The sequence below is a fragment of the Rana temporaria genome, chromosome 1 (assembly GCF_905171775.1).
Source record: "Rana temporaria chromosome 1, aRanTem1.1, whole genome shotgun sequence".
Classification (NCBI taxonomy): domain Eukaryota; kingdom Metazoa; phylum Chordata; class Amphibia; order Anura; family Ranidae; genus Rana; species Rana temporaria.
In genome coordinates, this window is record NC_053489.1 from 42,645,061 (window position 1) to 42,667,329 (window position 22,269).

The window sequence follows — 22,269 nt, forward strand, 5'->3', positions numbered from 1 at the left end:
GTATTAGACTAATCATTACGAGCATATTTGTGTGTCTAGGCATAACCCAAATATACCTCTAAACCTTCCTTCACCCTAGATCATGTCTCATATTTTACTTTACCTTATTCCTGTAGTGTGAAACATTTTTTTATTACTTGCTGTAATATTTTTATCTTTGGCTTAGCAGTGGAACCTCGGATTACGAACATAATCCGTTCCAGGAGAGGAAAAACATATAGGATTACTCAGAGGGGGTAACCAATGGTCGGACTTTAAAGGGCGAAGCAACAATAGAAATGCCAAAAAATATTAATATTTATTACAGAAAATACAAAAAAATAAACACAACGTTCAAAAATAAAAAAAACATACAATATATTGTAAAGTATGAGTTGGGTTCCTTGTGCGTCGCATTGGGATGGGCATTGTGAGTGATTTCCCTTTCCTCTTTATTACCCGTTCCAAGAGAATGCTCGTAATCCAAAGTACTCGCATATCAAAGCAAGTTTTTCATTAAAGTCAATGGAAACTAAGTAATTCATTCCGCATTGCGGCCAGAGGCCAGAGGTGGGGGGGCGCTGGAGAGCCTCAGAAACAGCCGTAAAGGCCCGAGAACAGCTCGGCTTGGAAAGGCTCAGGAACTGAGTATTTCCATGTCTTTCCAAACATTTCCAAACGGCACCTCTGGCGCCCCCCCACCTCAGGCCAAACGCGGTACTGCACACCGCTTTGGCCTGAATTCTGCTCGTTTTGTGAGACAACACTCGCAAACCGAGTTAGGATTTTTAAAAATACAGTGCTCGTATTGCAAAACGCTTGTTAATCGTGTTACTCGCAATCTGAGGTTCCACTGTACATGCAGCCATTCTCAACCAGCAATCCATAGCATAGTAAACCCTAGGGTTGCTCCAGAGCAGCCTTTCTCAACTTTTTCAACACAGAGGAATCCTTGAAATAGCTTTCCAATCTCAGGGAACCCCTACCCAAACTCACTATATCTACAACTCGCGATACATTGGTGTGATGGCCAGTGGGAAGAACGCTGCTTACACTTGTGGTCATTGGGAAGAATTTTCCCCTTACAGATAGCCAAAAGGATCAATGGTGTCACTGGAAGGCAGTCATTTCTCATTGCTAAAGAAATCCTTAGTAACCTCTGGAGGAATCCTAGGGTTTTACGTCACCTTAGGGTTACTGAGGTTTACTAGAAGCTATGGCTGATTGACCTTTCACTTGGTGGTTCCTGCTTAGCTTCAGGCCAACACCACTTGGAAGAAGGTCATTCATCCCATTGACCAACAATGTAAGTAGCATTTTTCTCAGTGACCCCCTGATGGATTCGTTCTTTTAGAGTACTCTGAAAGGGTAGAAAGGTTAAAAAAGTCTGGTCTAAGGGAACCAGGGGTACTTTAGAGACCTGGGACCAAACAGTGTTAGAGGTCGACCGATATGGGTTTTTCTCTGGCCGATGCCGATGCCGATATTTAGAAATCGCGGCGGCCGATAGCCGATTTATGATACCGATTTTTTTGGGCCGATATGTTAAGCCGATTTTTCAGGCGCTTTTGGGCTAAACAGTAAAGTTAGCCCATATTTTTATTTTTTCGTCCAAAAGTTTTCATTACCTGTTTTTGTGTATTACATTTTATATTTATATATATATAAATATATATATATATATATATATATATATATATATATATATATATATATATATATATATTATATTTTACACAAAAACAGGTAATGAAAACTTTTGGATGAAAAAAAAAATATGGGCTAACTTTACTGTTTATTTTTTTTTTTGTTAAAGTATATTTTTTCCCACAAAAAAATGTGTTTGAAAGACCGCTGCGCAAATACCGTGTAACATTAAATATTGCAGTAATCGCTATTTTATTTCCTAGGGTCTCTGCTAAAAAAAAATATATAATGTTTGGGGGTTCCAAGTAATTTTCTAGCAGAAAATACAGGATTTTTACTTCAAGTGTCAAAAAAGATTTAGCCTTTAAATGGTTAAACTGAGAATTCTCCTACACGGAGTTCAGTTAATTGATAAGTAGCAACATTGTATATCTTTTCTAAAACTTGGCAGACTGCCCAGGAGAGAGAGAAGGTCTTCTACGGGAAGCTTCAGGCAACTTGCATTGACTTCTATTACAAAAGCTTTTTGCAAGTCGCGGTGCTGAAGTTTAAATCGGCATTTTTTTTTTTTTTAACAGTAAAAGTAAATCGGCATTTTTAAAGCACAAATCGGCCGATGCCGATTGATTTAAAAACGCCAAATATCGGCCGATATATCGGCCAACCGATATATCGGTCGACCTCTAAACAGTGTATCTAGTAGTAAGTGGTCACATTCAACTGGACTTGTTCTGTAATGTCGAAGACATTTTGTAGCTTGTCCAAGTCACTTAAAGTTTTAAAGAGTATTGGGAAAATACCCCCTTCTCATAACCGAAGAAATGGCTTGGACAAGCTCCAGACTCAACATTACAGAACAAGTGCAGATGATTAAATGTGACTAACTACCACTGTATATACCATGACATGGATACATTAGAACCTTCACAGACATATGGACCAAACAGTGTTTTAGTGTTTGCGAATGCAGTCAACTGGAGGTCTTATCCAGCTTAGCCAATGAAACTAGTGTTTTTTTTTTGTCCCCTAGTTTTAAAGAGTGCTGAGGGGTTAGAACCAATGTCAAGTTGTTATTGCATTCTTTGTCCATGTTTGGTAGTTCCACCCTCACCATTTTTCTGGTGACCATTACGACATTTGTTACAGCTGTCTTAGCCCATGCTGGGTAGTTCCACCTCACCATTTGTCCTGGTGACCAGTACTACAGTTGTTATTGCTGTCTTTGTCCAAGCTTGGTAGTTCCACCTTCACCATTTGTCCTTGTGGCCATTACCACAGTTGTTACAGCTGTCTTAGTCCATACTGGTAGTTTCACCCTCACCATTTGTCCTGGTGTCCATTACCACAGTTGTTACAGCTGTCTTAGTCCATATTGGGTAGTTTAACCCTCACCATTTGTCCTGGTGACCATTACCACATTTGTTGTAGCTGTCTTAGCACATGCTGGGTAGTTATACCTCACCATTTGTACTGGTGACCATTACCACATTTGTTATAGCTGTCTTTGTCCAAGCTTGGTAGTTCCACATTCATCATTTGTCCTGGTGGCCATTACCACATTTGTTATAGCTGTCTTAGTCCATACTGGGTAGTTCCACCCTAAACATTTGTCCTGGTGACTATTACTACAGTTCTTATTGCTGTCTTTATCCATACCTGGTAGTTTCACCCCCACCATTTGTTCTGGTGATCATTATCACATAGACAGAATGTGATGGGAATTTAAAAATGTTACAGTTGCCACCAGAACAAGAGATAATAGAATCCTTCTAGTAAGGAAACATGTGCCATTGCCAACTGTCTAACAGGGGAAGTTCCTGGAACAGCATTTTCTGCTGGGGAGGGGCAGTGAGGGGTGGGGCAGTTGTCTGTCTCTGTGTATGTCTCTGCCGAATGTTCCAATGGAGTTTTATTGACAAGAGTGGAGACTGGGCAGTGATCTGATGGGGCGTGGTGTTACAGAGCAGAGAGGAGGAGGACTGATTGAAAACTGACCGAGGCGGGCACAAAGCTCCGCTGCGCTGACTGTACTAGGATTTATGCAGGAGGATAGCAGAGGCGGCTCTTTAGGCAAACTAGGCGGCAGCGAGGCCCCTAAAAGGGCAAGGCCTTAGGCGATCGCCTAATTAGAGAGCCGCCCCTGTTCCTACAGTGTGTACAGATTTCCTCATACTTCCTATTGTATCTTCCCCAACAGGATACCAATACCAAAAAAAATCAACAACAAAAAAGCTTTGGTTTTACATACACTTTAGCATCACTGTTAACAATATTTGTTCTCTTCCTGCCATTGAGGCTGCATTGTGGAAGAATCTCTGGGAGATAATTGGTATTTATTTATTTGTCTTTTTGTAATTTGAGGCTTTCAGCTTGCTGATGATGGGTATAAATCACACATGTACACACAGCGCGGACATGTTTATATCTATTAAGAGTCCCTAATAAGAAAAGGCGTTGTTGTTCTATGTTTTTTACTTTAACACCCCACTGTGCAAGATTAAGATTGATTGAAGTGCTTTTTTTGTCCCTCGCAAAGCACTCTTTAATTATTGTGCCATTATGCTAATGCAAGCAAATGCTAAAAAGTGTTCCCTTGGTTGGGAGTGCAGGGAGCACACAAAAAATAAAAGATTAAAGTGTTATTCTAAAGTACAAATTAGTTTATTACATTACTAAACAGCCTTCTAGGATGCAGGTGTCCTGCGTAGAAAATAAACAGCACTGTTGTAAGGGATAAAACGCGTTGGGATAATGTTTTGTTGTGACTCGCAATGTACTTAAAGGTGTTTGGAAAAGCAATTACGCGTGTTTATGTGGTTGTTGTGGCGGCTGTATGTTAAGATTAAGCGGCGATCTTGTGTATAAAAACACTGGTATTGGTGGGCTTTTCAGTAATCTTGTTAATTACATTCTTGGTTTACACATTTATAAATGTATACAGTAAAGCCTTTCCTTAAACTGGAACGGAAGACATTATTTTCACTAAGCTGAAGTCGTTAAAACTGAACTCCAGGCAAATAGCCAGATAAACAGGTGCCATACATATATACGTGAGCTGTTTTATCTGCCAAGGTATTTGTATTCCTGTCTATCCAGTTCTGAGATTTGCACAGCTCTGCCACATAGCACGTCCCTGTCTGACCTGATTTTTCTCTGCTGCTGGTTGGCTGTAAATCTTTAAAATTAAAAATGAACAAAGCACATCCTTCTATAGTGTTTACTTGTCTCTATCCACAGCATCTATTGTGATTTCTGCCTCCTCTCTCATTCCTCTGCTATTTGCATGAGTCATTTCTGACACCAGATAATCATGGGAGACTGCCTTGCCCGCCCCCTCCAGCACACAGAAGGTGATTGACAGCCTCAGCTCTGAATGCTTCCCTGTAGAAGGGGATGTGTACATTCCCTCCAATCAGTTCTCTGTGTGATGTCACAGTGTGTGACATCACGAGATGATGATTTTTCTACTAGGACAAAAATGAGTGTCCTATACCGATACAGACATAAGCTGCACCTTTATCTCCGTAGGCTGTAGACACATGCTTACTTGGCTTAAAGCGGAGGTCCACCCGTTTTTTTTTTTAAAGCCAGCAGGTACAAATACTGCAGCTGCTGACTTTTAAAAAATGGACACCTACCTGTCCAGCGTAAAAAACAACGTTATGTTGGGACTGTAAGTGAGACCACGGCTAGTAGTATATACCATGGTCTCTATTCCTATTGCTTGTAGAAAAAGAGAGAGCATATATTGGGGAAAGGAAAAAAAGGGGAGGGAAGGGGGAGGAAAAAGGGAGAGGAAGGAAATAGGAATAGTGGGACTATCACAGTAAATAATATACAGATAATGATAGGCATGATTGGTAAATCAAAAAATTACATAACATAATAATACCTATGGTGTAACATAGTATGCATCACTGTATCCAAATTGATATATAAGCTATAAAATAGAGAGTATATAGACCTAATTGTCAAAGCACATGATTAATATGATAGTGGTTGACAGGATATAAATTAATTGAGTCATGATTCTCAGAGATAAAAATCGTATGATATGATAAAGTTGCTGTGACATAACATCAGTAAAAAGTTTGACGCGTTTCGTGGATAAACTTCCACTCGTCAGGAGCAAGTATAGCCTGGATATATCTGTAAATATAATAAAGATTCACTAAATAATAGTTTAGTTCATATGACAGAAAGAGGAGGGGGCATAAAATATAGTCCCAATGCTCTTACCTTTGAGTAAATTGACAATTAGAAAACATAAGTGATAACTGTCGATGCTGGCATCTAGGGGCAATGTGGAAAATATAATCCCCAAGCCATCATAAAGGGGATCCAGTAATACTGATCATCTACTCTTTCTGTTTCAGGTTCCCAGGTTAAAAGCTTCACTTCATTATGGTTCACCACTGAGCCTTTAGATGTGGTTACGATACGGGGGAGTTTTGTGGTGTTAAACTGTTCAGCGGCCTCGGATCGGGGGTCTCCGACCATCAAGTGGAAAAAGGATGGCGTTTACCTGAACCTTGCCATCGACGACCGAAGGCAACAGCTGCCCAATGGCTCTCTTATAATACAGACTGTGGTACATTCCAGACATCACCGGCCGGATGAAGGTTCTTACCAGTGCGAGGCATCTTTGGATGGTATTGGCGCAATTATTAGTCGGACGTCTAAAGTATTGGTTGCTGGTAAGTTTATTTCAAAAGCAATTTGTTTATGTGAAATCATGTGTTTTTGACGACCATGTTCATTGGGATGATTCTACCTTCAGGATTTGACTTGATTCTACCTTCAGGATTTGACTTGCCCTCCAAGAGTCCTTCAGACTCTTGGAGGGCCGGACTTTGGCCAGCGGGAGTGGAAATTTTCTGGGCATCATTGTTAGTAAATATCTGGTATTAGGGGGAGGAATAGTGCCACATTGCTGGTATCATAGGGAGGAATAGTGCTCTATTAGTTGTGTCAGTGGGAGAAATGGTGCTCCATTGTCAGTGTCAGATGGCAGAAAAGTGTCTTGTATCAGTGGGAGGGATAGTTCCCCAAGGGCCGGATAATGGCAAGAAACGGGCCGCATCCGGCCCTGGGGCCAGCAGTTTGGAGACCACTGCTGTAGAGGGTACATAGGCATCCCATTCTCCTGAAAGCATCAGATATGAAGAGTTTTAAGGTGACCATAGGTCTTGAACATAGCAAAGATTTAAGTAATGGGCAGTGGGACAGGTGTGTTTAAATAATCTTCTATTGCAGATGTGCTTTTAGGCTGGGTTCACACTTGTCCAACAACGGTCCTACATTGGGAGCTCATGTAGCATGACGTGTGAAAATCAATGTTTCCCTATGAGGCTGGGTTCACACTACTACACTACTTTGATCCTACTTTGCTCTGTGTTCAATGTTTCCCTATGAGAGCGTCTTGTAGTGTCCTACACAAGTCGGTCCGACTTTGAAAATGCTCCCTGTACTACTTTTGGTCCTACATTGATCCTACTTCAGGCCCATTGAATATCATTGAAGTCGGACCAAAGTAGTATCCTGTTCATGAAAGTAGGATGGATGTAGGACCAATGTAGGATAAATGTAGGACCGATGTAGCAGAGCAAAGTAGGATGAAAGTAGTGTAGTAGTGTGAACCCAGCCTAAGGAATCACTCCCAGTGAGGCCTTCAAAAAAAAAAATGCAGGAAACTGTATTTTTTTTTACCTACATTGTAAAAGCTAAGGAAACCTAATACATGTAATAAAAGTAACCCATTTCTAAACTACCGCTTCCTGATTTAGCTCCGTTTATAATTGAATCTGACGTTATTACAGTGTAGAACCACCAAAACATTTCATTCCTGCAAATTCTCCATAATAAAAAGCGCCTGGAATATAAAGTGATTTAAATTCTTAATTACCCTGATGTACAACAATGTCGGTTAATGTCTCTGTATAGATCTGCCGGGACTGACACGAGCACAGCTGTGTTTCTGTAATTTCATCCAAAGATCTGTTCAGTAAGTAACTCACAATCTCCTGTGAATTCTTCTCGCAGTGCAGTTCTCAGGAATACTTCCGCCTCGATACTGAATGAAGCCATATAGTGGAATAGCATAAAGATGTAATGGGCTTCCTTCAAAGGTCAAGTTAAGCTGAAAGATTAATTGTGTGTGTTGCAGATTAATAAACATGAAATTATTCATTATTTACTTAAATAAACAGTACAAAAGTACCGTATATACTCGAGTATAAGCCAAGTTTTTCATCCTTTTTTTGGGGCTAAAAATGACCCCCTCTGCTTATACTTGAGTCAGCCTACCTGAGTCCATTGCCGCATGACCTCACCGTGCCCATTGCAGAATCCGAGTCCGTGCAGTGTTAAAAACTTGTGATGTTCCGTAATAGGCGGAACACTTGGTTTCCCAGCAAACACTGTGTTCAGTTTTCCGCCTATCATGGACGCCCTCTCGAGAGGACAAGAGGGCATCCGTGATAGGCGTAACACAGTGTTTCCTGGGAAACCGAGTGTTCCACCTATCACGGCGCCCTCTCGTCCGTGATAGACGAGAGGACGAGAGGGTGTCCGTGATAGGTGGAACACTGAACACAGTGTTTGCTGGGAAACCGAGTGTTCCGCCTATCACGGAACAGCACAAGGAGGAGTGCGAGTTTTTAACACTGCACGGACTCGGGTACACAGATCGGACTCTGCAATGCACACGGTAAGGTCAGGCTGCAAATTACAATGGGTGCTATGGTAATGGGACCTGCCGGGGCAACCAACTGGATCCTGCCATACTACGAGTACACCCAGGAAGACTCACATCCCCACAGTGATGGCACATTCCTTAATGTTACAAACAGTACAGAGAATGTAGGTGAGAGGATGGAGAATAGAGGATCTGGTTCTCACAGCCCAAAACAAAAGAGAGCAATACACCAAAACATGATCAAGCCAGGGTTAAACACAGGAAGACAATCTGGAACAGGCAAGAAGCAGGTCGAAGCAGGTCCATGAAACAAGCCGGGTTCAGAGCCAGGAGAGAAGCCAGAGCAGGTCAGGGTAAGCTGGGTCGGTAACAGGTAAGCAAAAGGAGCAAGGAACACAGGAACACAAGAACACAGGATACAGAGCTGACGATAATCCAGCGATTTATGAGAGCAATTGGATCCTTATATAGGCTAGCAAAACACTAGTAATTGGCACGTTTGCGTACGAACGTTAGCACGTATGTGTATGCATGTTAGCCGTTGCTACTGTGCGTTCGCCGCTACGCGCCGATTTCTAATGCGCAATAAAGGGTATTGCCATATCTGCCAGTTCTTCTCCAGTTTCTTTTCCGGCCCTTAGGGCACTATTCCTTTCCCTCTACACAAACAATGGGGCACTATTTCTCCGACTGACACGAACAATGAGGAACTATGCCTCCCACTGACACCAATGATGGGGCCTTATTCCTTCCCCTTATACCAACAATGGGGCATTATTCCTCCCACTAATGCCAATGATAAGGCATTATTTACTCCTATTGATGCCGAGACATTTTCTACTCACACTGGCCACAGTCCAGCCCCTTTAAAGTCTTAAGGGTAGTAAACTGGTCCTTTGTTTAGAAAGTTTGGAGACCCCTGCTTTAGGGCATAAGGACATGGGAAAGCATGAAGGAAAGAAAATGCAACAGGAAAGAAGGAAGGAAGGAAAAGACAAGATGGTACTGTCTACTTTTTCCTCTAGATTCACCTATCAAAAACATTTAACGCACTCTTGAGTTGCTTTATAGCCAATCAGGTTCTATCGACTGATGATGCTGGTACAGAATTATGGTACCTCCCATTCTATACAGTCATGATGGTGTGCATTATCACCTTTACATGTATGGAAAAGGTGATGCCAGATTAAAGCTGAGGTTCACACAAAAATGGAACCTCCGCTTTTCGGAACCCCCCCCCCCCTCCGGTGTCACATTTGGCACCTTTCAGGAGGGAGGGGGTGCAGATACCTGTGTAATACAGGTATTACCCACTTCCGGGCATTGACTCCCGCCCCTTCCCGTCCCCATCCCCCGCTGTCTTCTGGGAAACACACAGGTCCCAGGAGACAGCGGGGACCAGTGAGAATGCGCAGCGCGACTTGCGTGTGCGCAGTAGGGAACCAGGAAGTGAAGCCGCACTGCTCTACTTCCTGATTCCCTCACCGAGGATGGCGGCAGGGGCAGCCAATACCCGAGCGATTGCTCGGCTTCGGCTGCCGACATTACGGGCACCTTGGACAGGTAAGTGTCCATTTATTAAAAGTCAGCAGCTGCAGTATTTGTAGCTGCTATCTTTTAATTTTTTTTTTTTTTTTTTTTTTTTTTTAGGCGGACCTCCGCTTTAACAGATTAAAGTAAGCTAAAAATTAAAAAAGCTGTTTTTTGCCTCTAGAAATGGCAACAAGACAAAACGGGTGATGTCACATTGACATCTCTGATAGCTTAATGGCTTTATTCAAGCTGCTGAATCTTCCCTCCTAACAAATTAAATGCCTTTTCTATTTAGGCTTTGAAAATCGTGACTTTCTTTTTTTTTTCGTAATGCGTCTATTTTCTTATATATAAGTGAAAAGGTTTTCTTCAATCACAGGGTAATGCCTTCTGCTGCTTTCATTGTATAAATAAAACATAAACATCCGCCAATATAAACTGTGCACAGTGGCTTCCAAATAGACAGAACTAATTGCTGCTTCCTTGTCTGCTTATTATTCCTGTAAAAAGGGTGATTATGAACATTACAGCCCCAGGCAAAACACGTGTACTTAACCAGCTGCATTTTATTTTCTAATAGATTAAAAAAAAACAAAAAAAAACATGGCATGGCAGTTTTAGAGTGATTTCAGTGCACATAGCCGGAGTATTCCTCTGCCCTATTGGACCTGGAGACAAAAAATGTAATCGGGTAGGAGCTTGGCCAAACTTCTTGGGCCCTTTATGCAATATCTGATCCATGACCCCATGATATCTTCTTTGTTTTAAACTACTATAGTTTTTAGATGATCCTAATTTCACAGATTTTGAAGATTTGCCCCTGAATTGTGTTTACCCTGGTATGTTTCACTTATGACAAACTGAAATATTATATATAAATTAATTTTTCAATGCACATGCCCACTTGGGCCTGAAGATGAACAATATCATTGGGCGGGACCTTGGCCAAACTTCTTGGGCCCTTTATGCTATATCTGATCCATGACCCCATGTTCTTGCCATATCTGATCTTTGAACCCACGTCCTTGCCATATCTGATCCATGACCCAACATTCTTGTCATAGCTGATCCATGACCCCATGTTCTTGCCATATCTGATCCATGACCCCTATGTTCTTGCCATATCTGATCCAGGACCCCATGTTCTTGTCATAGCTGATCCATGACCCTATGTTCTTGCCATATCTTATTCATGACCCCATGTTCTTGCCATATCTTATTCATGGCCCCATGTTCTTGCCATATCTGATCCATGACTCCAAGTTCTTGCCATATCTGATCCATGACCCCATGTTCTTGCCATATCTGATCCATAACCCCATGTTCTTGCCATATCTTATTCATGGCCCCATGTTCTTGCCATATCTGATCCATGACCCCATGTTCTTGCCATATCTGATCCATGACCCCATGTTCTTGCCATATCTGATCCATGACCCCATGTTCTTGCCATATCTGATCCATGACCCCATGCTCTTGCCATATCTCATCTATGACCCCATGTTCTTGCCATATCTGATCCATGACCCCATGTCATGTTCTTGGACCCTTAATGCATTATCTGATCCATGACCCTTTGATGTCTTCTCAGTTTTACCCTGCCATAGTTATTAAATTACCCTGATTTCACAGATTTTAAAGAAGTGTTTCTGAATGGATTTTGTTTGCCCTGGAATGTTTTACTAATGACAAACTGGGAAATGTCATAAATTATCAATTTTTCAATGCACATAGCTTTTGTACCATTGGGTCTGGAGACAAACAATACTGTTTGGGCAGGAACTTGGCCAAATTTCTTGGGGCCTTTGTGCCATATCTGAACCATGCCCCAATGATGTCTCCTCTGTTTTCACCAACCATAGTGTTTAAATATCACTGGATTTGTTGTCCTGGAATATTACACTAATGCCAAACTGGTAAAGGTTATACAATTGTTAGTTTTCCATGTCTGGGGTAGTTCTGGTGTAATTTGATATTAATTCCCTCTCCCTCCCTTTCAGCCACAACAGTCTTCCTTTTTCTGGTAAGGATCCTTTCACATGGGGCTGTCCGTGTGCGGGGTCCGTTTTAGCTCAGCGGGGATCGCTCCGTCGACAGACAGGCAGATGACAGGTCAGTCTCTGCACACTGTGCAGGGGCCGACCTGTCAGACTGCCGCTCTCCCCTATAGGGAATCGGATGATGGTGGGCCGTAGTGTCCGTTGTTCCGATCGGATCTGTCAGACGGATGGAAAAGTAGGTTTTTCCTCCGTCACACTTTGGCGGATCGGAGCAGGTCGAATGTCAGCGGGCATGTCACCGCTGACATCCGTGGCTCCATAGAGGAGCACGAAGCGCCCATTCAGGTCCACCTGAAAAACTGACAGGTCTGCCCGTGTGATAGGGCCCTAAGGCTTTCCACAAGATTTGGAATGTTTGTAGGCTATTTTTTTCAGCCAAAACGGAATTTGTGAGGTCAAGTACAGATGTTGGATGAAAGGCCTGGTGCACATTCATCATTTCAATGCATTCAAAAGATGTTCAGACGTTCAGAAAACATTCAAAAGATGTTCAGTTGGGTTGAGAACAGAAGTATGTGCAGGCCGCTTGAATTCTTGCACACCAAATTGATTTCAGTCATGAGTTTGTAGCAGACTTATTTTTTAAGATGTTTTTAACATCTATTTAAATTGCTTCTTGAAGCTAGATGAACCAGAGCTAGTTGCTCTACTGGCCATCTGGGTGTTACACTATTACAGTTGCAATAGTCCTCTCCAACACAACTCAGCAAGCCTAGTTGTATAAACACCACATGCAGATAATATTCTTTTGGCTCTTGCCCCTATTCTGTGCCAAGACCTAGTATGCCTACTCCACCCAACAATTTAAACCCAAATGCCAACCTTGTTGACCCTCTCTCCCAACAAGGTAGTTACATACCTGCTATTCATTTGCAAAGCCACAAAAAATTGTCATTGAAAACTGTGTACAAAATACACATCTTATTTTCCAGGTTTTTGTAAAAAATATAAATACATATGAGCTATGGTTGACATTTTTTCCTGTGGTCCCTTTATTGCAGCAGTTTTTGCTATTAGAATGAACTTATTTTAAAGGACTACAAATTTTTCCAATGTTCCACTGGCTAATTAGACTACTGTCCTGGCACTTAAAATCATTTAGTCAATTTATTGAGAATCAGCCGGTCAGACAATGGGATTGGGATGGAGTCACATCCCCATGCGCCTTCCGCTCTGCTCTTGGAAGCAATTTAACCTGCACTGCAGAGACGACCTTTTCCATTTGAAATCCATATGTGTTTCGGAGGTTAGATTTAATAGGATAGTCAGGTTGTTTACAACGTGAAATTGCTGACCTTTCCGAGCTGCTCGAAGAATATAAAGAGGATTTGTTGGTAGCTTCAGGTTAGGAAAAAACTTCTTCAAAGGGCTGTCCAGCAACTCTGGACTTTCTTGAGGCCTTAATTAAAGGGACACTTAAACTCACCTTATAACTCTGACAAAGCATAAATAGGTATGGGCATAGAATAAAGCCAAACTACAGGCAAAAAAATAAATAAAAAATCCCTTGCAGTGGGGCTGTGCCTGCACCGCTAAGGTTAATTTATTGTTTATGACTAGAGGAACAATAAAAGGAGATATACTTACTCGAACCTTTGCTCCCCCCCAGACCGGTCTTCGCAGCTTCTGCGCTCCCCACGCACTAGCAGTCTAGGATCCTGAATGTACTCAAACCCATAGCAGGGTTCATAGCCCTGTTCTGGACTTTAATAGTTAAGGGACAGTACACCGGGGGATCATGGGTTAACACCTCAAGCCCTTTCATTCATTGTACTTCAGTTCCTTCAAAAACAGAGGTTCAGCATTACAGGTGGGTGTTACCTAGGGTGGTTTGCACGCATATACAGCCTGCTAGGAATGCCCACTCCTCCAGATTGACATCAAGGCTTTTTGATATTTGCATAGGTCCTTCCAAGAGTCAACCCACTGCTTGCATCAGGTTTACATCACTACTTGTGTAAATCCTTACATGGCTTCGGGCATACAACCTTGGATGCATACAGACTGCGTCCAGGGGAAGGTGGCTTAACCACTTGCCCACGGGACGAATTCCAGCACTCCTCTCCTACATGTAAAAATCATATTTTTTTTGTTAGAAAACTACTCAGAACCCACAAACCTTATATATATTTTTTTAGTAGAGACCCTGGGGAATAAAATGGCGGTCATTGAAACTTTTTTGTCACACAGTAATTTTTCAAACGTGATTTTTTTTGGGGGAAAAAAACACTTTCATTGCAAAATTGAATTGCAAATTCATTGCAAGTTGCAAAATATTTTTTTTACAGGTTACAGAGTTGTTTAGAGTTACAGAGAAGGTCTAGGCATTTTTTTTTTATTGTTAATTTTATTTACTTTTTTTTTTTTGATCACTTTTGTTTTTATTACAAGGATTGTAAACATCCCTTGTAATAGGAATGGTGTGTGACAGGTCCTCTTTATGGAGAGGTGTGGAGTCTAAAAGACCCCACATCTCTCCTCTAGTTAAGAAAGGCTGAGATAAAAAAAATCACGATCTCAGCCTTTCCTGCCGAGTCCCTGACTTTATTTACTTCCGCCGGCCTGGATGTAACATCATAACGTCGCACTCGGGCCTCCGAGAGTCATAGAGATTGCCGTAGACCATCTGTCCCTCCGAAATCTCTATGGCTAATTTCCACCGGTGGTGGGTTCCTTCTCCGGTTCGCTGATGGTATGGATGACTCGGGAGTAGCACCGAAGGGTTGAGGAAGGGGAGGGGGCTGGGACGTCCCCTCCCGCTGCCTGTAAGAACGATCAAGTGGATGAACAGCCGCTATGATTGATCTTACGGTGAAGGGAATCAACAGCGGAAAGGATTGATATCGGAATGATGCCTGTACAGTAGCTGCAGACATCATTCATATATCACCACTAAATGCCCAGGACGTCATATGATGGCCAGTGGTAGGCAAGTGGTTAAGGGATGCACAGGTTTATGCAAGTAGTGGTTGTAGTGGTGTAAACCCACGTACAGCCATTCATTACTATGCGTGGCTGTGTGCAACAACTGTGTATACCTGCCAAGAACTGGATCACCTGCTGGCACTGTGGTTTCCAGACCAGAAGGTTGTAGTTCTGGTGTCCACTAACTAGCAAGTGTCTCCTAGCAGTCTGCAGATCTCAGCAATTAGTCTTCAACTGATGCTGGTTGTTGGGAAGGTATTTAATGCCTCCTCTACTATTTCCTCTAGTCTCAATGTTTTGCCTGCTAGCCAGACACCACTTGCTGATTAATCCTGAGCCTTATTCCTGCCTGAACCTCCTCCTGCCCTGTACCTGTTCTCAATACTATTCTGACTTTTTATCTGCTCTCCTTGTTCCTGATCCCAGTTCTGGTTCCCCTTCCTGACTATTCCTTGCATCTCTGGTTTTACTCTGTTTACTCGTACTCCCCTTTTGTTTTTATATATTGCATTATAGCTAGTTTATTATTTATTTTTTGTTACTTAGTTTGCTAGTTATGTATTTTGCTTCTTGTTTGCTGTGTAGTCTGTTGGTGTTTGGATTGGTTTTGTTACACTAGTAATACATCTTATTTAAAGGCTAAGTTCACCTCTTGTTTGTCTAAATTCCAGCATCAATATATCATTAATCTACTTCTGTTGCAGAAAAGAAAAAGCTTGCTATGTATTTTAGGACAGGGCCTTACCTCAACTTCCAGCTTGTTCCATACAAAAGCTCATGGCTTCCTTGTATGTAGATGTAATGCCGCGTGTGTACATACACACGATAATTTTTTGGCATGAAAAAAAACGTAGTTTTTCAAAAACGTAATTTAAAATTATCATGTTTGGGCTACACATTATTTTTCAGGTTCTGAAAAACGACAAAAAAAAAATTCGAACATGCTGCATTTTTTAACGTAGTTTTATGTGTGGGCTAAAACGACGTAAACAACCTGTGCATGCTCAGAAGCAAGTTATGAGATGGGAGCGCTCGTTCTGGTAAAACTACCGTTCATAATGGAGTAAGCACATTCATCACGCTGTAACAGACAGAAAAGCGCAAATCGTCTTTTACTAACACGGAATCAGCTAAAGCAGCCCCAAGGCGAATGGAACTTCCCCTTTATAGTGCCGTCGTACGTGTTGTACATCACCGCGCTTTGCTAGATCATTCTTTAAAAACGATGGTGTGTAGGCAAGGTCATTTTAATGATGAAGTTGGGAAAACGTTGTTTTTTGGACATGCTGAAAAACTACGTTTTTTTCATGCTGAAAAATGATTGTGTGTATGCGGCATAAGGCATGGAAACTGTTAAGACACAGGAAGTAATTTGCCAGCTGACTTCATTAACACAACCCCAGCACCTGCCCTCCCCCTCCAGAAGATTGCTCCCACCAACCTCTATACTGACATGCAGTCAGTAGTATTGAAAACAGAAGCGTGTCCCTGGAAGTCTGTAAAGCTCACCATATACTGTATAATCTAATTGTACAATCTGCTTTAGATCTACAAGCAACTATGTAGTGCAAGGGCCTGCCTGATTGTATACAGAGAGATTGGATCAGCAGCGGTCCGTCCATACGGCGCACAGCCCCCCTAATCCACGTGCCTAATTTACTTGTAGGCCGCCAGATGTATGGATTCCAATGTTTTTGTTTTTTTTAAGCGTATGATTAGAGCCCAAGGCTCTAATTGACTTCAAAAAGGGTTGGCTTGGGGCGCAGAGCACTGTTCCCCGATACCACCCAGTTGTGTAACAATAGCAAATTAATATTCGCTATTGTCTTCCTGATTCTCCTCCCAACCAATCTCGGCTTAGGAAGCGTGTTCTGAGATCCGTTGGCCAAGAGGAGAAGCAATCCTATTGGTCAGCCGAGGGGGAGGAAGGAGGAGACGCAGGGTGAAGCCGTCACCCGGAGGAAGCCCGCAACATAGACGGGGTAATTGTGGGGACCGATCCACTGACCGGAGGGATAGGATTGCTGCCCCCTCCCCCAAAAAAATACCACCAACCGTCCCTGGATTGGATAGATAGATGTGTCCTCCTATTATAAAAAGTGTAGCCTTTAAATTATATATAGCCATGTTTCAGTTTCCTGAGTGCAGCTACATAGATCTGGTCATTGCTGCTGCTGAGCGCCTGCTTTTAGTATCCCTGACAATACCGGATGTGGAAATTCACCTGCAATTTACATTGCATGCCCAAAAAGGCATAAATCCTTACATGATTCATTCCTGTGCATGATCTCGCTCTTGCTGCAGATGTAGGAGGATAGCATGGTGAACCAAGAGAGGGTTTTTTTCTTCAAACCATGGTATTTTTAACATGGAACAAGTGACAACCCTACTGAGTGCTTATTCAGCTCATAAAATGACAACGCCAGAACAAAATGGCTGACTCAGCCCCATTTTTTATTTTTTTTTTCGTTTTGATGTTCCGAGTTGTTTGCATTAAGTAAATAAGTCCCATTGCTGCTTTCATCCTCGTAAACCATGAAAACCACTAAAAGTTCAATCATTTTTAGGATTAACATTATCATATCTTTTCATATAGGGAAGGGCAATACATCAGCGGGGAGATGGTGTATGCGTATAGCGCGTCTGTTTTGCAAATTTGAATACTGCTGACAATAACAAGTTTAGTTTAATGGAGATGAATATTTTTCAAAGAAGCGGTAATCTCCGCATTTAAGTGTGGGGATGCATATATTTAAATAACAGAACTGTCTGGAATTATTGCCCGTCATGTCCCATAATTCAACGTTTTATGTCATGTATTTGTCTGCAGTGTAAAATCATTTGAAGGACTCTGGGAAAAAAAAAATGCACAAAGCTCACGTTGGTGGGGTAATTCAACACAATGGCCCATATTCTCTCTAAAAATCCGCGGGCTGCGCTTAAGGCACTTACACTCCGCTGTCCCAACTTACAGGAGCAAGTGTTGTATTGTATGGGACGGTGGAGTGTAAATGCCCCGGCGTAGCCTGGCGGATCTCCAAGGGGGCGGCTTGTATTCAAATTAAGCGCGCCCCCGATTCTAATGAACTGCGCATGCGCCGGGCTTCAAAAAGCCCAGTGCGCATGCTCCAGTTCTCGGCGGAAAACGTCAATGACGCCGACATGTGCGTCATTGACGTAAAGTCGTATTCAAGAACGACTTACGGAAACGACGTACCCGACGAAAAAACACGACGCGGACCCGACACCATCCGTAACATGGCCTACGTGGGACTTGCGGAAACTTACTCCTCATATAGCAGGAGTAAGTTTCTGCTTACGCAAACGACGTTAGCGACGGTTACGCGACGCAAACTCATTCGGGAATCAGCGTAGAAGGATCATTTGCATACGCAAATGAGTCCTTCACGTAAATGCCATCTAGCGGCGGCCGGCGTCATTACATTTAAGATCCGCCAGTGTAAGTGACTTACAGATGGCGGATCTTAAGTGTATCTATGCGAAAATGATTCTAAGAATCAGTCGCATAGATACACGGGCCAAAAAAGGGAGATACGATGGAGTATCCTGAGATACTCCATCGTAACTTCTATGAGAATATGGCCCAATATCCTCAGACTGAAGCCAAAGGGGCTTATTTAGAGTAAAACTAATTATTGAGTGCGGTCTTGTTCTCTTTAACCACTTGAGCGCCAGAATATATATAGCCCTTCATTACCAGACCATGGCTCGTTTTTCAGTGCTATGATGGTCTAAATGACAACTACCCCATCATTCAACAAGGGTCTGGAATGGATATTTGGGGGGAACCCCACGTAATTTTTTTTAAATTGACGGCGGGGTTCCCCTTAATATCCATTCCAGACCTGAAGGGCCTGGTAATTGAATTTGGGCGGACCCCCACGCTATTTTTTTTTTATGAATGAATTTGCTCTGAATTGCCAGAGCCGACAATTCATTATAGCCGCAAGTCAGTTTTAAATGTCTTTTTTTCTTTCAGAAATTACACTTTGTGCAGAGACAGTTCTAAGTACGGGAAACATGCGGTATTTCACATGCTAACTTTACACTCCCCCTAGGTACGAAATTTAAAGGAATATTTCACTTTTAGCATTATTAAATTCACTGCTCCCGAAAAAACAGCCGTTTTTAAAACTTTTTTTTGCTTTGATACATGTCCCCCTGGGACAGGACCCAGGTCCCCAAACATTTTTTAGGACAATAACTTGCATATTAGCCTTTAACCACTTCCGGACCGCCTCCTGCACATATACGTCGGCAGAATGGCACGGCTCGGCACATATACGTACAGGTACGTCCTGTACTAGTACCCAGCCGTGGGTCGCGGTCCGATTTTTTTAACCAAAAATAGGTAGAAGAATACGTATCGGCCTAAACTGAGGAAAAATTTATTTTTTTTATATATTTTTGGGGGATATTTATTATAGCAAAAAGTAAAAAATATTGCATTTTTTTTAAAATTGTCGCTCTATTTTAGTTTATAGCGCAAAAAATAAAAACCGCAGAGGTGATCAAATACCACCAAAAGAAAGCTCTATTTGTGGGAAAAAAAGGACGCCAATTTTGTTTGGGAGCCACATCGCACGACCGCGCAATTGTCTGTTAAAGCGACGCAGTGCCGAATTGTAAAAACCACTTGGGTCATTTAGCAGCATATTGGTCCGGTCCTTAAGTGGTTAAAATTAGCACTTTAGATTTCAAACGTTCGAGTCCCATAGACTTTAATAGGGTTCTAAAGTTCACACGAACATTTGGTGTGTTCGCAAGTTCTGGTGCGAACCGAACAGGGGGGTGTTCGGCTCATCCCTACAGTGGAGTCTTCTCTGACATGCTGATCGTGATGCAATCCAGGTGATGCTCTTAGTCAAATCCTAGTCATAAATATTAGTGATTTTATTGATCAAAGCCCACACTTTACAGGCATAGAGCCCACATGGCTGCTGATCATATGGTTGATTATATTTATGTGGTTGTACTCTTGATGCTAATAAATACTGTGTTTATTAGATCTGACTGGGAGCATCACCTGGATCACAAATGCCGATCAGCATGTCAACAGAGAAGGTTATACAGCAATACTGCTGCTAGGTGACCAGCTGGGGGCTCTCTATAACCAATATTGCCAGCCTTCCCCTGCATGCACCCATAATGTTACCAGCACTAGGTCCTAATAGACTGCCGCCGCTGCCAAGGAGACAGATGCCAGACCAGCGCTGTAAATAGCAGGGACAGGATAGCTGGGGATCCCCACAGTGGCAGAACACCATGGCCCGGTGGCAAGACAACCTTTGCAACAATAATTGTTCTCCCACTGCTTTGGACCCTTATATTTTCTTGGTGTGCTGGTGACATATATCTCTTGTTTTCTGCCACCCTGGGGGGCCCCAGTATAGTAGGAAGGGAGCTCACTGCAGAACATGTGAAAGGGCCCATAGTGGGATCGTAGTAAAGGGCCCCAGGATATATATATATAATTGCATTTTATAGTTGGCCCCCCTACTTTTGTCCCTGTCCCCCCATGTGCCTGCCTAAATATGAAAGCTGGAGACGACACTGTAAACGCCCCACCTTTGAAAAAAATTCTAACTGTCATTGGTGGTGGAGTTTCAAGCCCACCCAAAAACAATCCCACAGTCATGGAGGTCAGTACACTTTATCCCTCCCCTTTAAAAAAAAATCTCAGTCGTTGGTAGTCAGCAGGGCTTTAAACCTCCCAAATAACAATCCCATCATCATGGTGGTCTATAGCACAACAACTCCACCACCTTAAAAAAAAAATGTTTGGTGGTCAACGGAACTTTAAACCCACCCAAAAAAACAATCCCCCAGTCATGGAGGTCAGTACACTTAACACCCCCCCCCCCCCCCGCATCCTTTAAAAAACATATATATATATATATATATATATATATATATATATATATATATATCACAGTCATTGGTGGTCAGCAGGGCTTTAAACCTCCCAAAAAACAATCCCATCATCATGATGGTCAATAACACAATCCCCCTACCACCACCACCTTAAAACAAAAAAAAACTAGTCATTTAACCAAACCTCACCATATTAAAACAAACAAACAAACAAAAAAAACACTTTAGCACTTTAATATTCCTATGATACTTAGTGCCATCTAGTGGCCAAATGTAGTGTTTTCCATTTTTCAAATAATAAATAAAAAAAAATCAACCAGCACAGGAAATAGCCTTATTACTTTTGTTTTGTTTTTTGTCCGCTTTTGTACAGAATGAATGTACATGCATTTTAATTGGGTGAATTGTGTTATTGTATTTTTTTTTTCATATAAATACACCCCTTAGTATCTAAAACACTTTCCCACCCTGTGCCATGCCTATATAGATATCTCACATGCTGAGTCCAACAAAACCAATACAGTAACAGAGAAAAAAGAGGGAAAACAACGTGCAGATTTGCCATGCCGAACGTATACGACTGTCTGGGCCAAGGAATCAATAGCGTGTTTCAACAGGAAAGGCAGGCAGACGACTGCACATGGAGATCAAATAATGAATTTTGATCAATTCCCCCTGCAGGAAATTATGATGAAGCATATCTTAGCTGTCTATCTACAGAACAAGCTGACCTTCTGATGCTCGCAGAATCTCTGCTGACATGCTGTCATACCGGAGGTCAGACAGCCTGATCAATTTTCATTGTGGGACATGTGACCTCTACAAGCTATAACATCCCATAACAGCATATGAACAGTAAACATGAACCCGGCGCTGCAGAAATCTATCCCTAGCATCACATAGATGTGTTTTCTTTTCACCAGGTTCAAGTTTGGGGGTCGTTTACACAAGGCGTGCTGATCTGCTTTGATCAATAACGGCTCAAGTCAAGGACATTGACAAAACAATTGTTCTCTATCGCCGCGTACACACGGTCGGAATTTCCGATAAGAAAAGTTCGATGTGAGCTTTTGGGCAGAAATTCCGACCGTGTGTAGGCCCCATCGGACTTTTTCTGTCGGAATTTCCGACAGCAAAAATCCAAGAGCTGGTTCTCAAATTTTCCGATGGGAAAAGTTATTGTCGGAAATTCCGATCGTCTGTATGCAATTCGGGCCCCTGGGGACCTCTGGGCCCCTTACAGGTGTACTGCCTGTACCCCCCTAATGGCGGCCCTGTATGGGCCAATGGACAGCTGAGGTTCCTGTGCTGAAAGTGTACTCACTGCGACCTCCCAACTTTCAGTCTCTAGTTATGATTGGGAGCTGCTGGCATAGGCTCTTGATCATGTGACCACTGTGACAGTCATTAGCAGTGGTCATGGGACCAGGAAATCTCTCCAACCCCCTGTCATCCCTTTATAAGGGTCTTTACCCTGGGACATGACAGCTCGGTCGCTGTGGTGGAAGCACAAGGTGAGCACTCTCTCAGCAC

General features: G+C 42.4%; 1 protein-coding gene across 1 annotated transcript in view; it reads left to right on the forward strand.

Moving 5' to 3' along the window:
- The window catches only part of DCC (DCC netrin 1 receptor), an 833,538-nt gene that overhangs the window by 305,244 nt on the left and 506,025 nt on the right, over window positions 1-22,269 (forward strand). Inside the window, exon 2 of the mRNA XM_040337108.1 lies at window positions 6,003-6,323. Coding sequence (XP_040193042.1) covers window positions 6,003-6,323 — 321 coding nt within the window. The remainder of the gene's footprint in view (window positions 1-6,002; window positions 6,324-22,269) is intronic.